The sequence below is a fragment of the Solenopsis invicta genome, chromosome 3, assembly GCF_016802725.1.
Source record: "Solenopsis invicta isolate M01_SB chromosome 3, UNIL_Sinv_3.0, whole genome shotgun sequence".
In the NCBI taxonomy this organism is placed as follows: Eukaryota; Metazoa; Arthropoda; class Insecta; order Hymenoptera; family Formicidae; genus Solenopsis; species Solenopsis invicta.
The window spans coordinates 18,972,227-18,997,779 of record NC_052666.1 but is presented as its reverse complement, the minus strand read 5'-3'; the positions used below and the strand labels follow the sequence as shown (position 1 = coordinate 18,997,779).

The following is a 25,553-nucleotide window of genomic DNA, read 5'->3' as shown; positions in this document are numbered from 1 at the left end:
ATATAACAAAAATAAAACCTTCTTAGAACAAAACTATTGCATGTTTATCAATGTTTACATTTTCCTGTAAAGAATTAATTGGGATAATGAGAGAGAACAATCTAATATTATGTTAAGACGTTGTCTCGTGTTGAAGTACACGAGCCTATTTTACGATTTCCATTTTCTACCGTTTATAGACAAAATGGGTCAAACAATCGGCAGAATGCCTAAGACGTGGATTGGTACCCTGGAAGAGAAAGATCGGATTTTACATTACAGTTCGGAAATCTTGGCTCTCGTGCTGGATTATATTAGAAATGAAGATACCTTCCTCATGTCCTACGACGACGACAAGATCGAAGATAAAGTAAAAATGTGGATAAAAAATCAAACACGAGATGAGAAGTTTGAAATGTTGCTGATCTCGTCACTGTTACTAAAAAATGCAGTAAACGATGGAATTAACAAGGTGATCAATGCACAGAGAAAATATTTTGATTTTTAACATATTTTTTTTTAATATTTCTTTAAAAGAGATATATGTCAATTAGTATTAAAAAATCTTTTTCTTAATAGAGTTAAACACATTTTGCGATGTTAAATCGTTATACGTAATGTTTAGATTATTATTGGAAAAATGAGAAAGGATTACCGAAAGGCTTACAATGACATTAAAAAATTTAACAAAAAGGTGGATAAGCTTGGCGCAAATCAAAGGAAGCTACATGCAGAAATACAAAGTTTAGAGGAGGAATGCGCGTATGATTTGAAGAAATTTCAAAAAAAATTTGGGCTGTTGCGACGGAAAGTCTTCGATAACTTAAGAACCGGGGAAAAAATGATTTTTCAAGATAGAAGATTGAAACGTGCTTTTATTAAACAAGTACGTTTTTCTTTCTATATCCATAAAAGCTGTAACTTTTATTCATCTGGTATTTAATTGCATTTTTTTTTCAGATTTACGTTATTGATGACAAATACTCGGCTGAGTGTGCCAAACAAATTGATAAATTACTTAAAATTTTGTAAAAATTTTAATTTTTTATTATCTTTTTATTAGTTAACTAGTTTAATTCACGTGTTTTATAAATTGATAATAAACATTAACGAAAAGACAGATTCGCTCTTGAATGCTTTTGTTTGATTTCCTGTTCTCTACACAATCAATTGCGTATGTCTTGAGCAAGAAAGAGGATGACGAATTTCTCGATAATCTTTCCGTCGTAATTTGTGATGTGAGTAACGGAAAAAACGAAGAAAAAGAGAAAATCAAAAGCCGTCTCTGCCTGATGAACGTCCAGAATGAAGGAAAAGAAATTGGATTAGACAGAGTGTTCCGAAATCACCGGGTATCTCTTTTGCTGCGCTCAGATTCATTTCGAATCAATTTTTTTCCGGCAAAAATGTCAAAGTGTCATAAATGTACAAATGTGCCTTCGAATAATTAAAGATTAGATTGAAAAACTTGAGAAAATCTGAGAAATGAGGAAGTCATAAGTTTTCCGGCAAATCTTAATGCAGATTTAATAGAAATTTAATAAGGAGCTTAGAAATAAAGGTACACAGTATTAAAAAAATTTGAACGATAAATATTGAAGGAAAATATCTTGGAAAATTAGAAGGAGCCTCTGATAACTTAAGAACACTACATATAACATAGAGATTTCTTTCTGCTTCTCGAGTTGCGTCACAGATTCTCTTCTGGATGTGCGATCGATTGATCTGAACTCGCGGTGTCATAGAATTACGCTAGTAGTAACGTTCATGGCTCCTTTGGGAGCCGCTGTGATCCTTTTACGATGCGTATCCTTAAGTTTCTTCAATCGCAATCCTAGAACGCCACACTCCAGCGACAGCGGGATAGGAAGAGAGAATAGGGATGAATATAAGACGACGCTGGATTCTCCGTGTCGGCTTGGTTGAGATAGGCTCTCCCGGAGACTCTCATGATCGGGAGAGCATGAGGGAACAAGTAGTTCGCCAGTGCTCTTTGATATTACGACACGACGATCTAGGAACGTATCCGCACAATGTAGCATTTAAGACGATTACTTTTGGTATCGACACAATTGGTGCTAGAATAGTTGAACCACTTTTAGTGATTTCCAAAATTTTCTCCATTTGAACTAAAAATAGCATTTAATTAAACTGAATGATTTGATTGTATCGATTAACGGAATCTGCCTGTTCTAATAAGATTTCTAATATTTAGCTTTTTTAACGCAGCTCATATTGGAATAATGAAATTTGTAGTGTTCAAATATACGTACAGTTAATGAGATTTTCAAACATATTAATTTTAAGCCGAATACGAATGCACATTGATGGAACCAATCTATCTTAACAAGATTTTCAAAATTTGACACTTTCCATATGGCTCATATTAAAGCAATAAAACTCATAGCATTCAAATTATTCATGCCTCAATGCACTATGCAATCCTAACTCTATTTGAAAGCTATGATATAATTTATATACGCTGATAACTAAATTTGTATATCAGATGCATTAAAGACATACATAAAAATTACAATAATTATGAAATAAAATATAGAATATCATAAAATAAAAAAAATATATAAAAATTATAGAGAGATTGAAATAATAATAAGTAGTTAAAAAATAATCCAATGTCAGAATAGAACATTTTAGCTATACATTAAAATTAGTGGATTAAAATTATCTATATAAAAATTACAGAGCTATTACAACTGTCACAAAACGTCAATTACGTAAAAATTACTAAGAAACTTGTTTGAAGTACTTATTTGAAAATACTGTAACTAATAATCATATTGCTCTTAGTATGGATAATAATAAATTTATATAATAAAGCAATTTAAAAAGCAATGCTCAAAGTTTAAATTGAGATTAATTTTGCCTTTTAATTCGTTTGTATTTTTATGCTATTGTGTACATTTTTGCAATCTTTGAAAATTTTAATTCTTATTGTTTGTAAAATACCGGCAATTGGAAAGTTTTTTTTATATTGGTAACTATAAATAAAATGCTAGTATAATTATCAATGATCGTTAAAATAGTAACGCGTTACCGTCATAATTATCTTTTGTAAAATAATTCGTTACCATTTTCGTTACTTCTTTATAATACTAAAAGATTTAAAAATTATTTAATAATCAGTATTAAAAACGTAATTAATATTGAAACTTAAAATTCCAAATTATATATTATAGAAAACTTTTTATATACATATATTAAATTTATCTAATAGTTCTTATAACTCTTTAATATTTTTACTCTTTGTATAATTCATATCTTTATAGAAATTTAGATTGTAATATACAAACAAGCAATTTTTAACAATTTTTGGAAATTATTTTTACATTAATATCGTCATTTTAATAACAGAGTGCACGGAACGTTTCAACGTGCGTTTAATTACGTTTCCATCTCGCGAGATTTACGTGCTCGCTGTTGTCGTTACAAGCGTGTCGCTAGTGTATTTCCGGCATAGGCAGCGTCACTAGCGTCAGTTCGGCTTCCTGATTCGACCAAATTCGACTCGCGTCGTATTCGCGCGGCGTCGGCATGAAGTTAGCGACGTTCGTATGTCTTGGACACGTCGTCGGTTTTTCGGAATCAAGTGAGAACGAAAGGACACAACAACACGGCGATTGTTTATTCTCGGAAATAAACGCGTCTCACGCAGTATCGCGGGTGTTGTATGTACGTCGTACGACAATTGATTCGGTCGCGTTTCCGCGGGTGTGTTTATCTCCAACGAGTGTGTAGCTGCCGCAAGGTCGCGTTGCGCGTTCAATCGCGTCTTCTCCGTTGCCCCGTATTCATCGAGTTTTCGATGCGCGTGAGTGCCAGGAGTATCGAAAGCGAAGTGTCGTGCCAAGTGTAAATCAAGACGGAATCGTCGCGAGGATGACTTTGGATCTTCAACGTATGTACATTCGAGAGATGCGGCCGAGACGAAGCGCCTGGGCGGAGCGGCCAGCGGCGAACGGTGAGTCAATTTGTACTTGTATTCGCACCTACAATTCGGTATTTGCGGCTCATCTCCATTGCGTTCGCGTAAATTATCGTCGGTACAGTGCAACGGGATGAGTCAATCGTGCGAAAATCAGGACGGTAACGATTTGAAGCTTGTGTACGTGCGCTTGGCGCGCATTTTTCAGCAGGTGTGCCAATAGTCGGGCGATCCGAGGAATTGGCCGATTGGCATCGTAGTGTATGTTCGCGTTGTAGAGATGGCGTCGTATCAGCTAAATCGTGGTCAATGTGGTCCATGGGCAGTCTCAGGCTTCTCCTTTTCTTTCTTTCGATTTTCTCGGAGGGAACGGGCACCATTAAAACTTGGAACTTTCTATTTTCTCGCAAAATCTGTCTTATCCAAATTTTTTTGGCGCGTTCTTTTATTCTGTAAAGATTTTTATTCTGTAATGCAGTTGGAATTCAGGATTTTCGTAATTTAAATAATTAAAAAAAGTAAATCTTCTAACTTGAATTATACCTCATATTATTATAAAGATATCGCTTGTCAAGTTGTATTTTACAATTTTACATAGAACTCTTTGCAGACACCCTGTTGTGTGTATAATTTTTATAATATATTTTATTATTAAAAAATCTTTATAAAAGGAAAAAGGACAATTTCAAGATCTTTTGACGGATTATTCGTTATGCGCATTTATATTAAGTCGTTTTAGGTTTATTTATTTTCCATGCTCCGATTCTATATCTAAGCCAGATAAAGAATAGATCCTTGCCCATCTGTAACCAGCTCCAGAACGGTATTATCTTGGAGCCTTCAATCTCTGTCCAATTTACTGCTATTTCAGTCACAGGAATGTTGAGAGTCTGTGCAATGTATAGCATCTCTACGTCAAATGCCCAGCGTTCAACGTGTAACGCTTCGAATATTGTTCTTGCTGATTTTCTTGTTAAAAGCTTGAATCCGCATTGTGTGTCTCTGATGCCCCTAACACACCACAGCCAGACTAAGAAATGAAACCCATGCATAAGTAAAAGTCGGAAGAAGGATCGTTTGACAGTTTCTTCCTTTTCTAAATGCGCTCGCGATCCACATATTATTGCATCGGACAATGCTGTTTTCTCAGGTTTGCTCATATAATCACCTGAAACAAATTTGTTAATAAAATTAATAACATTAATAATACGTATCTCTATTAGAACTATCAAAGAATTATTAAATATAAAACGTTAAATATTTAATTGAACATAAACAATTAAGTACAATCTAACATAATATTAGAATCTTAATTCTTTTTCAACTTACATCCTAGAACATTTATCAGACTTTCATCTAACTTTTTTAAATCATTAAACTTGGTAGCACCATCTGCATCTGCAAATAATAATGCGCTGCCTCTTGCACTCAGCATACCCTTGAATAAATAAATCAAGATATAATAATTCAAAATTATATTACAATCTAAAATTGACTTAATAACAAAGCTTCTCAGACCATTAAAATTACTAACCAGTCTCACAGCACCCCCCTTTCCTCTATTTTTCACAAGCTTTAATACTCTCAGAGTGTCGTATTTTGATGAGTAACGATGTGCCAAATCTACAGTCTTATCTGTACTGCCATCACTGACTACTATTACTTCATAAGTTAATCCAGACTTGCTGCGTTCTTCCAAATACTCCAGACATTCATCCAGCATTGGTGGCACTGTTAAATAAAAATATATGAATGATATCTAGAGATAATAACAGTAAGGAGTGTTACATACGTCTTTGCTCTTCATTGTAAGCAGGTACAATGACACTGAGGTGTAAGCTCCAGGGATCATGTAACGAAGGAAATGCCTCCTTTCTCTTTGTTTGACAGTTAAAAAAGAACTTCTCACTTTCATCCCTTGAGATTTTAGGATATTGTTCACTTATCATATATATTATTATAAGAAACTGAAATAGATACACTTTGGTCAAAAATACTAAATACAATAAGATAATAAAATAGATTAAAATAATTATGACTGTATTTTATGATCGTATAAAATAAAATTGCAAAATAAAATTATTCTCTAATTTGTTAAATATAAATGATAACACATTTTGAAATAATGTAAGTGTAAGATAACCTCACCAAAATTATAACGGGGACAGCCAGTGATATACCATAGTAGAGCAGATATTCTAACGATAACATTTTAGCAAAAACCGCGGAGAAAATTTAATAGTTAGAAAATGAAATATGAAAAATATTTGACATATCTATTATCCTTTCATTCCGGTAACATACGTCACATGAAAACTTGTGTCAAAGAGGTTTCTCTGCTCCTCTCTGCATTTCAATTGCACTTTCTGTACCGCGTTTCTCCGTATTTGCACTCAAACAAATTTTAATTATAAAAAATGTTTTTTTTACAGAATAACATTAATTACGGATTAATATTAAAACATACGTATAATATATAGGTATAAAACATCAGTTTAAATAATACAAAGTATAGTTCATCATTTTTAAAAGCTGCTCAATATTCAAATTTGTTTATTTATTTGTGTAGAAATCTTCGTAATAGAAAAATTTTCAAAGTGTCACTGAAAAAATATTTATCAATAACAAATGATTGGGAAATTTTTTGTATAACAATGCCGATAACTTATTTTTGAAAATTTTCTTTATCCATGCGTGGTGGCGACTCGCAGCGCCACTAGTGGCCACTATCGCTTAGAGTCCCTAGAAGTAGAGAGTCTGGACATCTCGGGGTTCCACGTGATTGGATGCACGTGATTGTGCACCTAAAATGGCAGCACCAATACGGATCCCTGTTTAATCTTCTTTAGCCAATGCGATAACAGCATACACACGTTCAAGTGCACACAATGATAAACATTCACACACATAAAGCTCACGTACATACACTGACATATTCATCACCGACATTTTAGGGGCAGATGTCCAGACTCTCTACTTCTAGGGACTCTACTATCGCTAGGCAGTAAGCACCCTCTGCCAACAGTCGGGCAAAACACTTTCTGAAATCTAAAATTGGACATAAGATCGATAAAGAAAATTTTTAGAAACAATACGCTCTAATGGCTTTGACTGCGTTCAGCAGACTCAACATGTTGAGATATTCTTCTAGATCATCCAATCAGACTTTTAGATTTAGAAGAATACACCAATAACAGCAAGCGCTCACTAAACTGTTGAGTCTGCTGAACGCAGCCTTTATTGTCGAGTCCCGTGACTCGAAACTCTGAACGTCATTGGCCCTTCGGGACCCGTGACTCCGTGTGCAGATCCCGATTGGTCGCTTGAGATAGCGTACCTGACATCTGGCGGAGTTCAAGGTTACTTGTTCGATCGTCTTGTTGCACGGCCATATCAGTTTCTGCTCCGTTGTGTCGGTCGGGCGATCCGTATCTCTTACAAGTTCAAAGTTCGAATTACGTTTAAACAGTGCCGAGAGCATGCCAAATGTGCTAACAGATGATCGTTTCGATACGTGCATCACAATGTCGTAGAAATTATACGTGGAAAACGATCGTACTAGTTCGTGAAGTGCGGTGTGCTCTTGTCGCTACTCCGGGCTTTCGCGCGCGCGGATGTGATGCGGCTAGTCATCGTGTAACATTAATTGGTTCACGGTAGATAAACGACAACAAGTTGTTTCGAAATGTTTCGTTGTATTTACGCGTATGCATTCGTACAAATGGCTCTCGTCGTCGTCTCGTCGTCAAGCCGCATCACGAAATTTCTCGCATGACGTCACGCGTCGATTCTCGATTCTTCTTCAGATCCCGCGTCCCGCCGCTCGCCATTTTCATCGTTTTTTGCCTCCGTACCTCCCGCGTTTTTTTCACTGTGCGTAAATACAACGTTGAAAGTAACGAACATAGCAGGCGATCGCTTTGAGCAAGTGAAACTATCGCTTATAGATAATCGCGTTTGTAAGACGCGACATGTTAGAATCTGTTGCATCGCGAAAAGTTATACTGTTGTGCGCGCGTTTTACATTTTACCCGCTTTCGCGTGTAGTGTATTTTCCGGGCAATGCTGGGAATGCCGAGTGTCATTGGACGATCGTTATTAATGTGCGACTCGAGGCAAGGATTACTTACAAATAGAGTAAGACTTGACTGATTTCTTGAGTGAGTAACCTTTTGGTTTGTGGAGTACAGCGAAACGAGGAGTCGGTAGAATTTCGGCGAGAAAAACGCATCTTTGGAGCATCTCGGTAAGTATTACATTGTTAATTGACACATCTCTTCGCATGTTTTTATCTAGAACTCAGAATCATAATTACCTAGAATCCAGATAACACACAATCTATGATTGATATTCACAAAAATTTATTGCTATTTATTTTTGAAAAATATAGGTGTATTTCATATGTATTCTATATACATGAAGGAAAGAGATCCTAAAATCTTTATTCAACATGTTGTTAAAATAGAAATAAAAAATTAGTAAAAGTTAAAGGTATATTTATAGTATTATTTTATAAATATTTTGTATATAAAGATTTTTACAATATTTATGATAAATCTCCATATTCTATTCAGTTTAAAATTACACAAAATTTTATGAAAAATATTTTGGCAAAATCTATTGTAAATAATTTGTAAATCTTTTGTAAGTATTGTTTGCTGTATGGGAGTAATAGAAGGACATTGTGATTTTATTTGTCATTTATAAGTACATTTAAAATCATACCAAATGCAAGTCCTTATGATGTTATTGATTTTGTGTTTAATTTAATTCAATATGCTTTAATTTAATATGTTTTTCTTTTAAGTAATGGTTCTTTTAACAAAGAATATTTTTTTGATAGTCTTGAAATATATTCCTGTATTGAAAAAAATTAGGTTCTTTTGAGAAGAATATCATGAATGTTATTGAAAAAGTTGGAACAACCTAATCGGCAGATATTTTTTAAATATTTATAAAATGTTATGAAGGATAAATATTCAAAATCATTTAAAAACCATTGTCTGCTGATTGAGAATTACATTTGTTTTAATTTATATTCTGATTGAAGTGTTAAGTTACTAGAAAGTTCACTGTTTAATATTTGAATAAAATTGAAATTTTAATTGTTGAAAATATAATAGTACAATTGAAAATAAAAATCATTATCGATCAAAATAAATACTCGCAAATCATTTTCGTATGGCATATGCTAATGTACAAGAAAGTTATTTTTTCTGGAGTAAGTCCAATGTCTCTTATCTTCAATCTCGTGTTCATAACTCACAGAGGTGTCCTGGTGAGAATAACACCTGATATCAGCATGTATATTATAAATATCAAATATTTTAAAAGTTTACTGATACTGCAAAATTCTTTGGCCAAATAAAAATTTATATTTTTTTGAAGAATTTGGCTTAATGCCTTTTTTTTATTTCCCATGAGTAGTCCAGAAGTGAGATGGAGTTAAATACACAAAAAGATATTTGACATCCAATTAATGGATTGTTTGTTTTTGACTACCTACCCTGGTAAAATTTTTTTCTTAGAATTTTTTATATAATTTTTCAGAATTTTTATAATTTCTGTTTAATTTTCTAGCTTTTTCTCATAGAAAATTTCTTGTTTTATAATTTCTGATAAAATTTAATAAAATCTTAAACAGTTTAAAGTATTTTGTAGAAATTATAAGATAAAAGTTCTTTGAATATTTTCCAATTCACATGAGGAATTCTTTAAGAAAAGATGTTAATTTTCTCGGTATTTCTGATAAATTTTAACTTGTATAAAAATTCTGAGAAAAAATTTTAAATCTCCCTCTCCAGTAATCTGGTTATAGTATAGAAAAGAACCACAAGTTTGTGAATTATTACCTACCGGCTTTATATGCATTTGGCTACATAGTTCATACATTTTATGGACAGACATAGAGGAGCTTATCGTGTAGACCAGTGTATGTGTGTACATAAATCCCTACCGGTCAAAATTATGTAAGATTGCAACGTTTTACAAATAAGAATCCTTTAATTATTCTGCATGACGACAACCGATCCCTGCAAGCAAATTGCATGTAAATTGCAGAAATGTTTGAAAGGTTTGTATAATTTAATTAAATTAATGTATGAGAATTATAGTATGTTTCTAACCTCTTTTCTGAGCATGAATTCCAAACGTGAATGCATTGCAATAAATGGTTAGTATTGCAAAACGTTTTCGAGAAAAAGATAGATTCAGATGAATAAAAAAGTATTTTGTATTCATGTACTGAAAATAGGAACAATAGTAACAATGCATGTCTAGTGCATGTTTTAGTGGTAATGAACGTGTGACTAACAAAAAAATATAATAAGATGCTCTTCTAAATTTTCGCTAAAGTACATACATATGAAATAATACTTTTTTATTCTTAGATAACGTCTACCAGCCTTCTCGTTGTCAAGAGGTACTCGAAGAAATAAGACAATGTTGCTTAAAACATTCTTCTAACTCTACAGTTTGCGACGGTATAAATACTTCAAAACCATATGAACACAATACTGTAGATTATGTAAGTCTAACGTTTGTTTTATATAAATGTAGATTCTTATCTTATTAGAGTTACTTTTATGCTATTATAGACTTTGTATTATAGAATACTAGTCAACACTTTTAATATTCTTTCAGCGAAAAGCTATAAGATAATACAATGCAAAGAGAAGGCAGAAGAAAGGTGGTAGTGCCAAAAAGAGGATTCATACAACGTTATCCACGTTTTTTTGTTTTTGTAGGTTCAACACTCTCCATTTGTGTATTATTCAGCAAACCTCTTTACGATATATTCTTTATGACTCCACCAGAGGACTTTAAAAAAATAAGAAAAGTTTCCGATAAAGTTTGAGTGCGGATAAATCTGTTCGCGTGAAAGAATGGAGGCGGTAAAAAAAGCGAAGGAAAGATTGAGACAGTATCCGATTTTGTTAGCCCGATGTCAAGAATCGGCGTCGAGGTATGCGTCTTGCGTGTTAGCGAAATCCAATTTAGAGAAGAATGCCTGCGCCGCGGAATTCAATGAATTGAAAAGATGTCTTGTTAAAGCTGCTGCGAGTAGCAATACGAGATTATAAACGAGCTTGAAGATAGATTAGTGGATTTCTGTGTCTTTGATTTAACGCCTTACCTTTAGCCGTACGAAAATGATGATTGCGACACATGCTAAAGTAGATAACTTGTCATTTATGTCACACTGCTTAGTGGCATTTGTTATACGATTAGTCTTGATACTGTACGCTGACTTTCATGACGAGCACTTTGCAGTGCCATACACAGATGTGGACTACAAAGTATTCACTGATGCCGCCAGGCACGTGATGGAATATAGATCACCGTTCGATCGGCATACCTATCGCTATTCGCCATTTCTGGCCTGGCTTTTGACACCAAATGTCATATTATACAAGAATTTTGGGAAAGTTTTATTTTCCGTAGTAGATATACTAATTGCGGTCCTAATTAGAAATATTCTCGAGCGACAGAGATTTGGTAAGACCGTAAGAGATCACTGTGCGCTCCTATGGCTCTATAATCCATTAACGTTGGTGATTTCGACGAGAGGTAACGCGGATTCATTGGCAGTCCTCTTAGTCACCCTTACGTTGGATTCGTTACAGAGAGACAAAATTGTTTTGGCCGGATTGTTGCACGGGATATCTGTACATTTCAGATTGTATCCATTGATGTTCAGTTTGCCTATGTTTTTGTCTCTGTGTAAAGGTAATCGTTTCCTGCTGAATAGGGACCAATGGAAACTTGTGTTGAGTTGCGCATTATCGATCGTTACGTTAACAGCCGCGGGTTATTACCTATACGGTTTTAAATTCTTGTACGAGAGTTTTATATATCATTTAATGCGTAAAGATACAAGGCACAATTTTTCTGTATATTTCTACATGCTCTATTTATCCGCTAATCAACCACAGGACGTAATCCAAAAAGTGCTTACGTTTCTGCCGCAGTTATTACTGCTGTTGATGTCATCGTATTATTATTCGGAAAAATCCAAGTTACCATTCGCTATGTTCGTCCAGGCAATAATCGCCGTGATGTATAATCCGGTGATAACTTCACAGTATTTTTTCTGGTTTTTGTCTTTGTTACCTCTGTGTTTACCAAATATCGATATGAGTTTGTGCAGGGGCATATGTTTAGCGTCTTCTTGGATTTTAAGTCAAGCTGTTTGGTTGTTTACCGCTTATTTACTAGAATTCCAAAGTTTTAATTCATTCGTCTTTCTTTGGATATCTAGTCTTCTATTTTTTGCCGTTAATACAAAAATTTTAGTAGATATTATTTATCATTATAAAAGTTAATTATAATTATATTAATATTTGTCTCAATGAAATATTATTCTGTCTATATCACAGAAAATAAATGGTTTAAAAATATAACAGAGAATATCTTTTTATATTAAAATGATTATTGTAATTTAATGTATAATTATGACATAAAATAAATGTGCAATCAATTGTAACTTGAAAGCGAATTATACGGAATTTAATTTTTAAATAAACGTACGGAATGTCACAAAATTACAATTACAAATTTATGAATTCTTTTATAAATTAAATTAAAATTGATTTTTGTTAAATCAAATAATTATTTATTTTTATAATTTTAAAAATTTTTACTAAGCACGATAAGATATAGTACAAGTATAAAGATTATATATAAGCGTTTTTTTTTCGAATTTGTAACGTATAATAGTTACAGTTGTAATTTTGTGACATCCATCGCATTATTAAATTCTTGGAAAGTACCAAGGGTAGCAGATGATGGATTGTTCAAAAAACTTGAATTTATTTAAGTTTTAATAAAAAAGCACATATTATCTACAAGTCTGATTATTTATAAAGTATCACTTTCATTAGTCTACGCGGTACTTATATCGGCGTTAAAAATATCAGACGAGTTATAATGATTCTTAATTTTATTCTTTTGCAGGAATACAAAATACTTATTTACAGATAGCTTCGTAAAGTAATAGTGGTAGATTCTGAAAAGGAATGTAGATATATTAGTAATAATACAATAATCGTAAATCTTACTATAGTAATCTAGATTAATTGTGAGCAAGAGCATCTCTTGGATCATCTTCCGAGACATTTTCTTCATCGATTCGATTGTTCTAAGCTGCTAAATATCATGACAGTAATATTATTGGGTCATTTCTTGTCTTGATTGCACGAGTAATGCAAATACTTGCATTTTAATTTTTTTGCCACCACAGTCTATTCGTATAATTGTCCGCGGAGATATTTGACACATAAAACGAAGGTGCCTGAGAAGTATATTAAATCTCTTTTACGTTATTTAAATGTTTACTCGCTAACTTTTAAATAAAAAAAAAGAAAGAATCGTGTTGCTTACTTCTGAATATAACTACTTTGATTTGATACGTAGAGGTATCGGAATCGTTTCCTCAGATCGTGTTCCACAGAAGCGTGCTCTTCTCGGCGAAATTCTTTCGGCGACACGAAATGGCCCAATGGATACGAGTCGAAAGAAAAAGGAAACCGAAATAGATCTTTTCTTTTATATAACTACGGGTCTTTTTACGGCGGAGATGATGATGAAGTGCAACATATAAAAATAGCATTATTTTCTTTCATTGCTTTCATTACAGTTTGCTCAACTGTGTGCTATATGAAGTAATCTATTTTATTTGTTCTCTTTCTCTCTTTTTCTTGAAACGGATACACACGACTGATCTTCGTCAAACGCCTGCGCGAAACGTTTGCACGGAGATCAGTCCGGATAACATCAGGGAAAAGGGGGGGGGGGCGAAGTTCCGGGTCACGCAGAGAATGAAAGTACAGGCCACCGCGATCGAAGCGATAAAAATTATAAATAATCTCCATCTTAACCGCACGGCCCGGAAGTTACCCCCGGGGGGGAAAATGTTTTACATTATTCACACACAAACCGATCCACCATCTTGTTAAGCCTTCCCTGAAGAAACGAATCGTCGATAGTGTACAAAAGGAATCGTTACGCGCGATTACGTGAGATATAGAAGACTATATTTGGGCGAATACGGCAACGAAAGTCTTGCTTTCCGAGGCACATACATGGAAAGTGCAAATTCATCGTCTTTCACTGCTCGCGCGAAAGCCAAACACTTTGGAAAAAACACTTTAGAGCGTGCCACTCAAGACTAAAGCGATTAGCGTATAGCAAATTTTTTTTTTTTTTTTATTTATATAATATTAATTCTGATTTAATTCAATCCACTCCACATTTTTGGAGATTGAATGAAAATTTCGCGAACACGAAATATTTCGAACATTCTTGCGGAATGTTATTTCGTAATTTTTCCTTTTTTTCCGTCGAGTTTACCCGCTCGTGAGGGATTTTAGATCATCTAGGGTAATTGCAACACTAAGTGAAATGCAATATTGCAACGATTTCCAGAATAGAAAATGAAATTGATAAATGTTGTTTTTTTTTTTTTTTTTTTAAGAATTTTATGACGCCTAAACGAAGTGTGGTTGTCATTTAGTGACTTTATAATTATTATTGCTCTTATTGTTGCTGCTGTGACTATTATCCTAGTGTCGCAATTACTCTGCTTGACCCTACGCGCTGATACTAAATAGAATAGGTGCACCGATGCATATGTTAATGCGCTCTTTTAAGAAAGACGGCTGGCTCGGGGTTGCTCCTAGCATTTTCTTTGCAACGATGCAACGTTGGTCGCACAAAGATTACCTTGTTTCATCTCGGCCTTGCACAAAATGAGAAACATATACAACGTTACGCGGAAGCGAGATGCGATGTAATTTCCAATATATCGACGCATCGATAATTGCGCATTGGATAAGGGAGCATAAAAAAAAATAGCGTGCCGTAATATCCGAGGTATGAGTCAAGAAAAAACATGATATGAGAACGAAGGGAAACGTCAGACTAACGGGGGGACTATGTTATGGCAGATATTTAATAAAATATAATAACATCGGCGATATAGATATATACATATTACATTCTATTGAAACATAAAATAAACGGCACTACATTTTCTTAACGATAAGTACGTAAATGAATTACAAGTAACAAAATAATAATAATAATAATAATAATAATAATAATAATAATCATTGCTACATAATAAAGTTGCACGAAAAAATGCGATCACCAATAAGAGATAAAATGTACATCATGATAAAATAGATCGTATATATATTTATATATATATATTTATGTTTTTCAAGTTATAAAATCGTATTGCTAGTAAAAATTGCATTCTTTTCTAGATATTATATTTCCAAAATCTGTGATTGGTGCAACTAAAATGATTCGATGCTTCGTGACAAATATTGTACGAAAAAAAAGGGAGATGCATTTACTTAACTATACATTTTTTAATCAATAATATCTGATAATCAATAATTAATCGATAACAGTATTTAGCAATGTTTTCAAAGATATCGACAACAAAATTATTTAAGCGCTTTGATTGACCATAATCGACAATTATGGATAATTGACCTATTATTGTATACTTATATCTTTAAGAAGAAGACATGATTCATCAAAAATATCCTGCTTTGAAAAGTGAACTTTGAAAGGACTGAAAAATGAATTAAAAATTGCATAAGAAAATTAACGTGACGAGTTACACCAGTCTCATATACGGAACTATAATATGCGTACGTAAAGGAATAATAAAAGTAATTAAAGCACTCGGTGAACGTGCACACAAATCATGCGACCACGTACAGTACAGCGACGTAATTCAAATAATACACATGTAATGTAACGTAAAATAAAATCTCTTTGGCTCTTTACACGATTGAAAAAAAATACGCTCCGCGTAAATGTATGTATGAGAGTGTATCAGAAAATTGCGCACATTCTCCCGACGATAATTCCTTTTTTCTCAAAGTTAAAAACGATTTCTTTTTATTGTTGCACAGAAAGGGTTGAATTGCACGTTGTTATCTATCACAAATATGCGTTTTAAACACGTAATTGCTATTCAGCTTTGAATTTTTTTGTTAGAAGTTCGTTTGAAATTAAATGGAAGAGTAATTTAGAATTTGCTATCTATTCTCTCGCGCCTGAAGCCTTAATAGTCAGAAATCTCTGTTTAATAACAGAGGGGACTTGCGATACAGCTTACGTATTTACATCGTTGCAAATCGTGCTTTGTCCTCACTCGTGCACAAGACAAATAAGATAGAGATTTCGCCACGTGAGAAAAGAAAAAAAAAAGGGGAGGGATGTATCTGGACAAGCCAAGGGGAATGATGGGATATACGGGTGATATCTATTGGCTCTACCGTGCAAGAAACGTGAAAAATCGAAAAGTAAATAGGTCGTCACATTTTTGTACTTACACTCTTACGGTAATATCATGCGTGTGTCGAATAAAAATGCGATTACGCGGCCACGCGATCGGATTTTCCCGGGACCTCGTTACGGTGAAAACGAAATGAAAAACATGACGTACGTTTAGCTACACTGGGATGAAGAATTATTGGCACACTGTTATATCGAAATAGATTAACCACTTTGCGTTGTAATAAAGTTCTCAGACCCACACACGCATTTAGGGACTTTTTGCAATAGCGTGCCGTTGGACATGCAGCGAACGCTTCGAGTTCCCCCGTCACGTTCGACGTAGAGGGGGACAGTTATGAATTGCCGTGGCAATTTTTATCTTACACTTACGACGTTATTTACTATACATGCAATCCGTCGAGATTAGCGTTTTAATCGGCGATTTAAAACCGGTATAATTTCGCTCGGTTTGCGTCTCGAGATGCTCTGTTTAGCGGAAATTGAGTCTGCCGAAGAGAAATACCGGTTTTCAACCTTTCAATGTATATCGAAAGCACGCTATTGCAAAAAAATTCTTCACTTTTGCTTCCCGTTCATGCTAACGCGCTCTCATTCATACCATTTTCTCGCTTTTTTTTCTTTCTCTCTCTCTCTCTCTCTCTCTCTCTCTCTCTCATTCGCTCGTTTCTCTTTTAACGGAAGATCTTGTGCGAACATTGCGTGTATAATCTCTGTCGGCGTCATTTACGCCCTTTGTTCTTTTTTTTTTTAATACTACAGGTACATGCGAGGAATTCGGAATTCAATCTTAATTTAATCGATAGCGGTAATTGCAATCGTGGCTCCGCGATACGAACGAGTAATGGACATGATATGTTACATGCGTTCGGGCGTGTTCTGTCCGACGTACTTTTAATTGAACGCACGTTATTTCAAAATGAAATTTATTCTCGAGCTAAACGCGCAAACCTGAAATCACGCGATTTGATTATAGATTCGGCGTTTAGGAAAATTTGAATTTCAGCTTTGGCTCTGTCTTCGATGAAAAGTGCATTTCCACGCGCTGATAAGAAGTTGCATGATTTTGCGTATCCTTTTCCGGTTCAGTCTGTATTAGTTCAGTAGATTAATACGTGAGATTTCATATATTTTCTACGATTTTTGTTTGTGCGATTTCATCATGCTGACGCGAAGAAACTTGGTCGAATAGAGTTGACCGTCTATAAATAAAATGAAATTTTGCGAGTTTGAGTTGCGAGAGAACAGGAATGAAAACAGTCTTACACTTATTTTGTTGGCGTTTTAAGTCTTCTTTGAACTAGTCACTATCATAAAATTTTGATATATGTTTCAAGATTTTGAGAGTGCTAATTGTCAAGCCGCTGTAATAAGAATTAATTAATCGATAAAAGTTATCAGTTCAAAAACGGCGAACTTGATCCGAAAAAAGAAGGATCGTTTCCTGAAGTTAAGTCGTGATCAGGTATAGCATTTCTAACGAAAGGTTCTTGTACCGTCGAGTAAAGCGACGTTTCACCTTAAATACGATTATGTTTCTGCGTTCACGACGAAATTCTATTTGGTAAATCACGTTGATTGCCATAACTCGGTATAATATCGTAGAGTAATCACGCTACAGTAAATATCAGCGTTTAAATACGTAGTGGATATGTCTCGCGATGTGTAAATTATGAGATTCATAGGTGCTTTAATTAAATGTCGGCGTCGAATCACGGTACAAGAATTTTTTTGTACCCTTTACGTGACCATTTATCAATATAAATTGATATCTTTGCATTGCACGCTGGGAATGCGCTTATTAATTTTTATCGATTTAGTTTCTTCATATCATCTTTGTAAATGACTATTTCGTTTATTTATTTCATTAATTAACATATCGTTTCCATGCAGAAACCGTATTGAAATATTTAAATGTAGGAAGAGAGATCGCGGCTAGTTGATAAAAGATATTGATTTTTTGTTTGAAGAAATAAGTACTGACCAAAGTCGGAAAATGGATAGTGAATCTGAAGAATTTATAAATCGCATTTGATTTACGATTAATTTTTATAGGAGAGGCATTTAATAAATTGCCATCTATGTTTTTCGCTTCTAAATTTTTCCTTCTCTGCGATCGACAGCTTTTTCTGACTGATTTCGGAATAACGTTCCACATTATTGGCCTACTTCTGCGTGTCGCGAGGTAAACGAAATGACAGCATCAGACGTCAGTTACTTGTTCCCGAATATACGCGAGAGTGTCGTTTCTAAAGTATCAAAATGCAATCAATTGCGCAATCAATTTGACAGATCTGATTCTCTTGGAAAAATGATCATGGTACACGCACACGCGCACACATACACGCACTCACACCCGCACGCGCACGCACACACGGAAGATACGTAACATAGACTCTTCGCAGATGGCTACTTTTTTAATTCGTCGCTTTCCCTTTCTCTAACAGTGGCGGTCGCGAGAAGACCGCGGAAGAAATTTAACCTTTACTTTTTCTTTTCGGCAAAAGAGGTTCTCCGTTGTCGCTAAAATAAACGCGTTCCTCCCGGTAATTGAGCGAAAGTGATCATTCTGAATCCGGAATCCACGGCTCGCACTTTCAAAACGATCGGCTGCATCCGGTCGCCGCGAAAAAACACGTCGATGTTGAGAAACATCGCGACGACGATTTCTCGGTTTTTTCCTTTTTTTTTTCCGATTGATTCGCGTAGACGCACGTTACGTTTCATATACGTTCTGAGAAAAAGCTTAACATCGAGAAAAATATGGGGGTATATATTATCTCCTATGTGTGTCGTTCTCAGTCGAATTCGAAATAGATTATATTCATGTAATTCATTGCCACGTTACGCAGCTCACGGTAGCACGCAAAGAGAGCGCTCATTCTCTAAAAAGTCACTTTCCCCATTCACGAATCTCTTAGCCGGCTCGGCCCTTTTTAATAAACTCGCGCGATTAATAAGAGAGGGCAAAGTCGGACGCATTACCCTAGAAAGGCATACTTGCCATATTTTTTTCATGTCCGTTCAGTTTGGTTCTTTAAAGTCTTCTGCATCGCAGCATTTACTGATTTCATTTGCATTTTAATTAATGCATTATGATCCGGCGTCTAGCATATTCATGCAGTCGTAGCGCATAACTTTGAAGCCTACTAAAAGAGCTATGAAATTTATATACCGTACATTTTATGCAGTAGTCAAGAGTCCGGAATTTTGTAAGTAAATTGTAGAGAATTATAAGAGCCGGGCGTTAAAGGATCTCTAGTATTAAATAGATTACGGACACTACAATTTGGAGCTCATTAATCCGTCATGAGTACGCGCCATTTTTATCTTCCAAATATAAAAACAAAATTAAAGTAATTAATATAAATATAATTGAATATAATTAATATAAATGACGTTGTACACGATCAATGGAAAGGATGCCAGCATATGACGTATCCCGCTCTAAGGTATCATTCCGACGTAACTATTAACATTTTGCATTTCGACGTGATTCGAAACGTGCTCTACGATCGCACGAAGACGCGACTGGTACGCGGGCGAGGGCGAATGAAAAACGGCCGAGCCGGCGGATAAACTTTGCGTAATAGTAGTAATAGGCCATAATTCCTAATCGTAAAGTATGAAAAGTATCAACAAATTTGAAAAATCCTCGTCCACCCCCTTAGGCAATTGTCGTCTTTCGTTATGCGAACGGGTCTTGGCGCGCGCGTTCGCTAATGGGACCGTAATGCAGTCTCTCTTACATTGCCTAGGAAATTTGACTTTACAACAACGCGATCGCGCCATCGCGCTACACCCATTCCCCGCGTTTACCTTGACTAAAGGCGAAGAAATTGATATAATTCAATTAATAATTGACAGATAACCAATTAATACGTATAGGATGGTCCTACGGCAGAAAAGGCGTAAACTTCCTAAGATTCAAACGACATAAACTTTTTCTAATTTTAACATCGCCACACGGACCATCCAGTACATTGATTGTAGTTACTTCTCGCGTGTATACCTCTTTAATCTACGTTTTTTCTGTTTTTTTTTTCCTCTTTGTTTATAATAGAAATCGTATGTAACTTCTGTATGTATAACTTCTCGTTACCGAATGTATTCGCGACGGGGTGTCGACATCCGCCCTCCTCCTCCTCCTCCGTCCGTCCGTACATTCGGCATTCGAGAGTACCACTTGCAAGCACGATACTTATATATGCATTATTCACCATTCCGCGCGCACATGGTGCCGTCATGTGCGCGCCCCGCAACTGAATATCCCGAAATCTTAAATAGTTAACAGTAACATCGGCGTGAACATTGTACAGAATGATCGAATGATGCAGGAGAAGCGAAACCCCGGATGGACGATTCGCGTATATATATAATTCCCTGTCAACGGCCCGCATCGATGATTTGACGAACGCGTCGACGAAATCGCAATTAACTGTCATTCACGCGAGGCTGAAAATAAAAACAAGTTACACCGTCGTACGCGACGGAAACTTAATTAAGGTATCTCGCGCTTCTCTCCTACTCGTTCTCGGCGAAAGTTTGCGTTGTAACGGGGAAAAAGAGAACGACGTTAACGGGAAGGAGGGTAATTTCAATTAATAATATAGCGTTGAGGTCTATTACGGGTTGCCGCGCTTCCCTCCACGTGGACGACAGTTAAGAAGGATGTTAGTACATTCGGTGCGTTAATATTAAATTAAAGCCTTCGTTAAAGCCTTGCCTATGTCGTGACTTCGACGACGCGTTTTCGCTTCGAGAGGAAAGAGTCGCGGTCATTCTTGGGAGACAAGTCGTAGAAATTTTTCTCTAATCTGCCCTTTCATAAGAGAGAGAGAGAGAGAAAGAGAGATTGATAGATAGATAGAGACGCGACTGATGTCCTTTCGAATGACCGGGACTCTGTCCCCTTCTTTGGCGCGAAACATTCGTCACGAGGCGCCTCTCACAAAGTGAAGTATGTATGCACATAGTGGTTTCACAGTTACAAAACTAACTAAATCTTACGAGATACGGTGAGCAATAATTCCAGATATGTACAGAAGTGTTATGTTACAGACGTTATACGATATAAAGATATCTCATTGACGGCGCGAATGTGTATGCGCATTCGCGACCGTCGGGATTTTTAGCTCCTCAACGTGCGACGATCGGTATCGTTTAATAATAATAATAATAATTTCGCCCCCTTCCTCCCCTCGACGATAGCACGAATCGTCGAGGGTTCATCTCGCGCGCGGATTAACCGTTATCCTGACGGCGGGCGCAGGATACGCGCGTACGGCCCAGTCTGTAGTGTGCAGCCTTCGACTTTTGAAATTGTCTTAATAATTGATAGGCTACCCTGTTTCGTTATCATTGTGAATGGTATCTCTTATGTCCGCTCTATACATCACGACGTATTTTTCAGAATTACTCGGTTTTTTTTCTCGGTCGCACTATAATGGAATCGAGGATCGCTCTCGCGCCGTCGATCGTTCCCGAGGAAGGGCGGACGGTAAGACTCGAGAACGTGATTCGACAAGTCGCCAGTTTTTTTGTAGAATTTTTTTAGAGCGACTTTAGACTTGGGAACGTCTGAAAATTAAATTCACTTGGATATTTCAATCCCGCTGGCAACACGTTTCTTAAATCGCACGGTATCACATTCCCCATTTTGAAGGATATAAAAGATTTAAATAAATGGCATTGGGAAACTAAAGAAACGAACCTATCGAGCCTCCTCCTCGAATCCGTGTCTTCCAATCCTCGGCAACGAGCCACGGCGTGTCGCAGTGAAAAAGGACATTATGCTGCAGGAAAGGATGACAACGTAATGCTTTACACGAGAGAGTGAAATTGAGCGCGGATCTAATCGCGCGCCTCTTCGTCTTTTTTTTTAATTTTTTTTTTTTGGAAAAATGCGCGACGAAACCGCCGACGCCGAAGGGTGTCGCGCCGTTTCGTATTTCCCGTTTACGTTTCTCATACGTATATAATAATCATTTATCTCAATAGTTATTTACATGAAGCCGTCCCATCCCGCGCGAACGAGCTTATTTCAAATAGAATTCGCTTTCACGTAGTGCCATCAAACTATACGTAGGCCCTATGCTCATATTGACAACAGGTGTATAATATATTTATATATTGTATACCTAATGATTTTTCGCTATCTATCTTACAAATGCGAACAGCCGCAAAACACGCGGGTGCCTATTTCCCTTCGCGCGGGCCCTCTCCCTCCCCGCGTTTACTTTAATTACCTGTCCGTCGCACGTGGAACTTGAGGCCGGAGGAAACGCGAAGCCACGGAACTCGTGCCGCGATCTATCTCGTCGCATAACGTGAGCCACGTGGCCGCCGCGGCGTCGTCGTTAATTCTTATAACGCGCGCCCTTAAGTCCGCGGATGTTGCACGAGCACATCTCTTATAAGCTAATTTCTCATTATTTTTTTTTTCCCTACAAATACAAAAAGGCAGCGCGACACAGTGAACATCGGAGTGGCAGCCGAGACGTTCTCGTTTTACGAGCGGGTTGCCGCTTGACATTCGTCGAGTTCACACGGTGCTACGACGTGAACATCTCGAAATATCCTAAGTGTTTTATTGGGAAAACTATCGGTCTAAGAGCGAAAGTAAATTTTTGTTTCGATGGAAAAAAGAAAAATCTTCAAAGTGTTACCTCTCGTATTTTTATATTTAAACTTGATCAAATATGGATTAAAGATTGAAAAATCATGTTTAAAATGTAATAAAAAAAATGTGGGAAATACATAGTTATAAATAATAACTATGATTGTTGAGAGAGGAAACGAGAGGTACGAAAAAAAAACTAATTACTCTCGTTCTTACATTCTCGCTGGTAAAGGTAGTGTCGAGTAGAATTGTCGCGTTGTAAATGTCAAGCGTAAACCCAGCATCGGCTCACGAATTACCAGGAAAGCGGCTTCTAACGATAAAGCTTCCAACCTTCGAGGTGGAGAGAGTCCTCGAGGTTTCCGCGAAAATGATCGCGTCGTCGATCACGCCGACGTGTCTCCCGGTATTCGGCCACCATTTGCGACAGCAACAATTCGCGACGTGATTCATTCGGACCTTCCATCTCTCCCGTCGCTTTCCGCTCGAGCGAATCTTATTAAACGCTTATTATATAGAAGATCTAAAGTACGTCAATAGAAGATTGTCGATACCGAGTGGTCTGTTTTCGCCACCGACCGAAGAGAGTACCTTCGATCCACGAACCCAACCAACATCGTCCCTCCCTCCCTCCCCCCCTCCTACCCTCGTACTCACGAACATCCTCCGAGCACACTACTTATGGCGCTCTTCGTCATCCTAAATCTAATCTTATTGACCCAAAAGGAGAGTACGTCCGTTTCCTTCGATATCGGCGTCCCATTCGCACCGGCCGGTCTCTTCAGCGTTGCGTTCACCATCGCGCAACGAGATAGTTTGATTTCGATTGATGCAGTCGTAGCGCAAGCGTATCATTAACGCGAACGTCGAGTCGCTCGTTGACACGTCGACGACGTCGTTTTTTCTTTCCTTCTTCGCAAGAGAGTCTCCCTCAAGTGTCCCCCGTGTCCTTGTCCTGAGATCGATGAACCTCGTTGCAGCCGGTAAAGCCGATGTTTCGCGCGCTAAACGACGGTGGAGGATGTCCTTCGATCGTTGCTCGATGAAGCCCCAGACGGACTCCACGCACCGAACATCTCCGGCGCGCCCTTCCAACCGACACTCTCGGGAATGTATTTCATCTCTTGGTAAGTGGCCGCAGGTATTCCATCCCGAACGCGTCCGGGAACTGGCCTTAGAATGTCGACTGTGCTCTGCGCCGTTCCTCCGTAATCGCGTCTCTTCGTCAGCAATCTCGTTGTAACGTCCGGTTGCGCTTTTCTCAGAGTCAAGTCCGATTCCCACGGACTGCTCGAGGACCTGGACCAAGTTCTAGACGCGTTCATCGAATCCATCTCGTGTTCATCTCGATAATAGTGACGATGATGACGCCAGACGCTCTCGTTGATTCGCTTACCGATCTCGTGTTGGACGTCCGCGTGACGTTGCCGCACGAGTTCTCGATGATCCCTGCTGGCCCTTTGCAACTGCCGAAGCACCAGTTCGATATATTTGAGCGCCTCGCCATTCTTGGCCATTCGTTGTGCTCGGTCCGTGACCCCGTCACCGCCGCCGCCGTGACCCATGCTGCCCCAGCTACCCTGCGACCTTCGTCCTACGAGTCGCTCGCATTCCGCTCTATAACGTTCCGTGCCGTGAACGTGGCGGGTCTCGTCGTAACGACATTGACTTTGTTCCGATACATCAATGAGTCGTCGTGCGTCACGCGTCGTCGATCTTAGCGTCGCCAGCCGCGGACCGAGCAAGTAGCGGGGCGTCTCGAGGGCACGGCCGAGTTCGAAGGTAGTTTCAGTTAGGCCCGAGTATCGACGGTTCTAATTCGGATAGATCCCCTGGCCTCATACGTGCGTCGCTAACGTACCAACTGCGGATGTGCGCTTCACCGTCGCCATGGCCCCGTTTGGACCGCCGGTGATATAATGCGCTGACAGTGGGGCCTGTAAAATAAAAAAAGAAACACGGCATTCTGAGTTACACTATCGATTATTTCATTCCGCCTTGTTCAAATCAGATACTATTTTTTGCTTCTAAACGTGATTTATTTTTTTTATTAAGTTAAACAATATATATAGCTTCTTTTTTTTTAGATTTTTATTTCGAATACTTGTTAATTTAACAAATGCACATAAATGTGTCTCGTTAATTTAGTCACTTCACACGGTTTTGGAATAAAAGGATAAGATGATTAATTATAGAGACTTATTTTTGAACAATATCGAGAGCGATATTGTTCAAGAATAAAGCTTCAGATTCTATAAATTCTCATTTTCTGTGATGTGTTATATTGATTTTTTTATAGAAAAAAATTATAAAATAATAATTAAATAATAAAAATCATAAATAATATATATATGAATAAAATAATTTTTTTCTTTTTCTCGGGGAAGAGAAAATTATGTTGTATGTTTATTTCGCATATTTATAGAAGTTGAAGTACCATTAATATATTTTTATGATACGTAACACATATTTAATTACACCAACTCCATAGAAATATAAAACAGACATTTGAGCTAATGTTCCCATCTATATCCATTAAACTATAAAGCCTCAAATAGTGCAAAGATTGAATTATACAGTATGAAAACATTCAGTGAGTAATATGTGAGCGGAAAAGTGATAAAAGCCATATTTTTTCTCATTTTGGGAAATAAAAGGATTTGCGAAACTGCGTAATACGAATTTCAGCTACGT

The 25,553-nt window shown here is 36.8% G+C and overlaps 5 protein-coding genes and 1 long non-coding RNA gene across 10 annotated transcripts in view; 3 read left to right on the top strand and 3 right to left on the bottom strand.

Moving 5' to 3' along the window:
- The first annotated feature begins 184 nt into the window (after positions 1-184).
- LOC113004668 lies at positions 185-1,095 on the top strand. Its single transcript, XM_039446827.1, has 3 exons — positions 185-451; positions 605-865; positions 940-1,095. Exons 1-3 carry the CDS (start codon positions 185-187, stop codon positions 1,009-1,011), a joined length of 600 nt encoding a protein of 199 aa, XP_039302761.1. The 3' UTR covers positions 1,012-1,095.
- A 2,055-nt stretch (positions 1,096-3,150) lies between these two features.
- Positions 3,151-4,600, bottom strand: LOC113004669. The gene is made up of 2 exons (XM_026138733.2): positions 4,466-4,600; positions 3,151-4,372 (listed from the first exon to the last, which is right to left on the bottom strand). The coding sequence occupies exons 1-2, from the start codon at positions 4,468-4,470 to the stop codon at positions 3,964-3,966; spliced, it is 414 nt and encodes a 137-aa protein (XP_025994518.1). The 5' UTR covers positions 4,471-4,600; the 3' UTR covers positions 3,151-3,963.
- Positions 4,472-6,324, bottom strand: LOC105194536 (dolichyl-phosphate beta-glucosyltransferase). The gene is made up of 5 exons (XM_011159494.3): positions 6,071-6,324; positions 5,715-5,889; positions 5,457-5,653; positions 5,252-5,360; positions 4,472-5,090 (listed from the first exon to the last, which is right to left on the bottom strand). The coding sequence occupies exons 1-5, from the start codon at positions 6,131-6,133 to the stop codon at positions 4,648-4,650; spliced, it is 987 nt and encodes a 328-aa protein (XP_011157796.1). The 5' UTR covers positions 6,134-6,324; the 3' UTR covers positions 4,472-4,647.
- A 971-nt stretch (positions 6,325-7,295) lies between these two features.
- Positions 7,296-25,553, top strand: part of LOC105194533 — a 235,121-nt gene continuing 216,863 nt past the window's right edge. The window contains exon 1 of the long non-coding RNA XR_005574290.1: positions 7,296-8,168. This is a non-coding gene — a long non-coding RNA (uncharacterized LOC105194533). The remainder of the gene's footprint in view (positions 8,169-25,553) is intronic.
- On the top strand, positions 9,826-12,768 carry LOC105194535 (GPI mannosyltransferase 1). 3 transcript variants are annotated; one of them, XM_026138731.2, is made up of 3 exons: positions 9,826-9,995; positions 10,312-10,448; positions 10,669-11,012. In XM_026138731.2, exons 1-3 carry the CDS (start codon positions 9,938-9,940, stop codon positions 10,726-10,728), a joined length of 255 nt encoding a protein of 84 aa, XP_025994516.1. In that variant the 5' UTR covers positions 9,826-9,937; the 3' UTR covers positions 10,729-11,012. The 3 variants fall into 3 exon arrangements, with proteins under 3 accessions (XP_025994516.1, XP_011157795.1, XP_025994515.1); XM_011159493.3 differs by having other exon boundaries at positions 9,827-9,995; positions 10,565-11,028; XM_026138730.2 differs by having other exon boundaries at positions 9,875-9,995; positions 10,565-12,768.
- Positions 24,451-25,553, bottom strand: part of LOC105194534 (irregular chiasm C-roughest protein) — a 130,559-nt gene continuing 129,456 nt past the window's right edge. For all 3 annotated transcript variants that reach the window (XM_011159490.3, XM_026138729.2, XM_026138728.2), the window contains one exon: positions 24,451-24,796. In XM_011159490.3, the coding sequence (XP_011157792.1) occupies positions 24,698-24,796 (99 nt within the window). In that variant the 3' untranslated portion in view covers positions 24,451-24,697. The remainder of the gene's footprint in view (positions 24,797-25,553) is intronic.

What these genes read in the sequence shown, in the direction of transcription:
- LOC113004668 (XM_039446827.1), top strand. Translation starts at nt 185, where the DNA reads ATGGGTCAAACAATCGGCAGAATGCCTAAGACGTGGATTGGTACCCTG. An exon ending in TAAACGATGGAATTAACAAG is followed by an intron (nt 452 to 604) that starts GTGATCAATGCA and finishes CGTAATGTTTAG; the next exon opens with ATTATTATTGGAAAAATGAG. An exon ending in AACGTGCTTTTATTAAACAA is followed by an intron (nt 866 to 939) that starts GTACGTTTTTCT and finishes TTTTTTTTTCAG; the next exon opens with ATTTACGTTATTGATGACAA.
- LOC105194536 (XM_011159494.3), bottom strand. Translation starts at nt 6,133, where the DNA reads ATGTTATCGTTAGAATATCTGCTCTACTATGGTATATCACTGGCTGTC. An exon ending in TTACAATGAAGAGCAAAGAC is followed by an intron (nt 5,654 to 5,714) that starts GTATGTAACACT and finishes TTTATTTAACAG; the next exon opens with TGCCACCAATGCTGGATGAA. An exon ending in AGGGGGGTGCTGTGAGACTG is followed by an intron (nt 5,361 to 5,456) that starts GTTAGTAATTTT and finishes TATTTATTCAAG; the next exon opens with GGTATGCTGAGTGCAAGAGG.
- LOC105194535 (XM_026138730.2), top strand. Translation starts at nt 11,074, where the DNA reads ATGATGATTGCGACACATGCTAAAGTAGATAACTTGTCATTTATGTCA.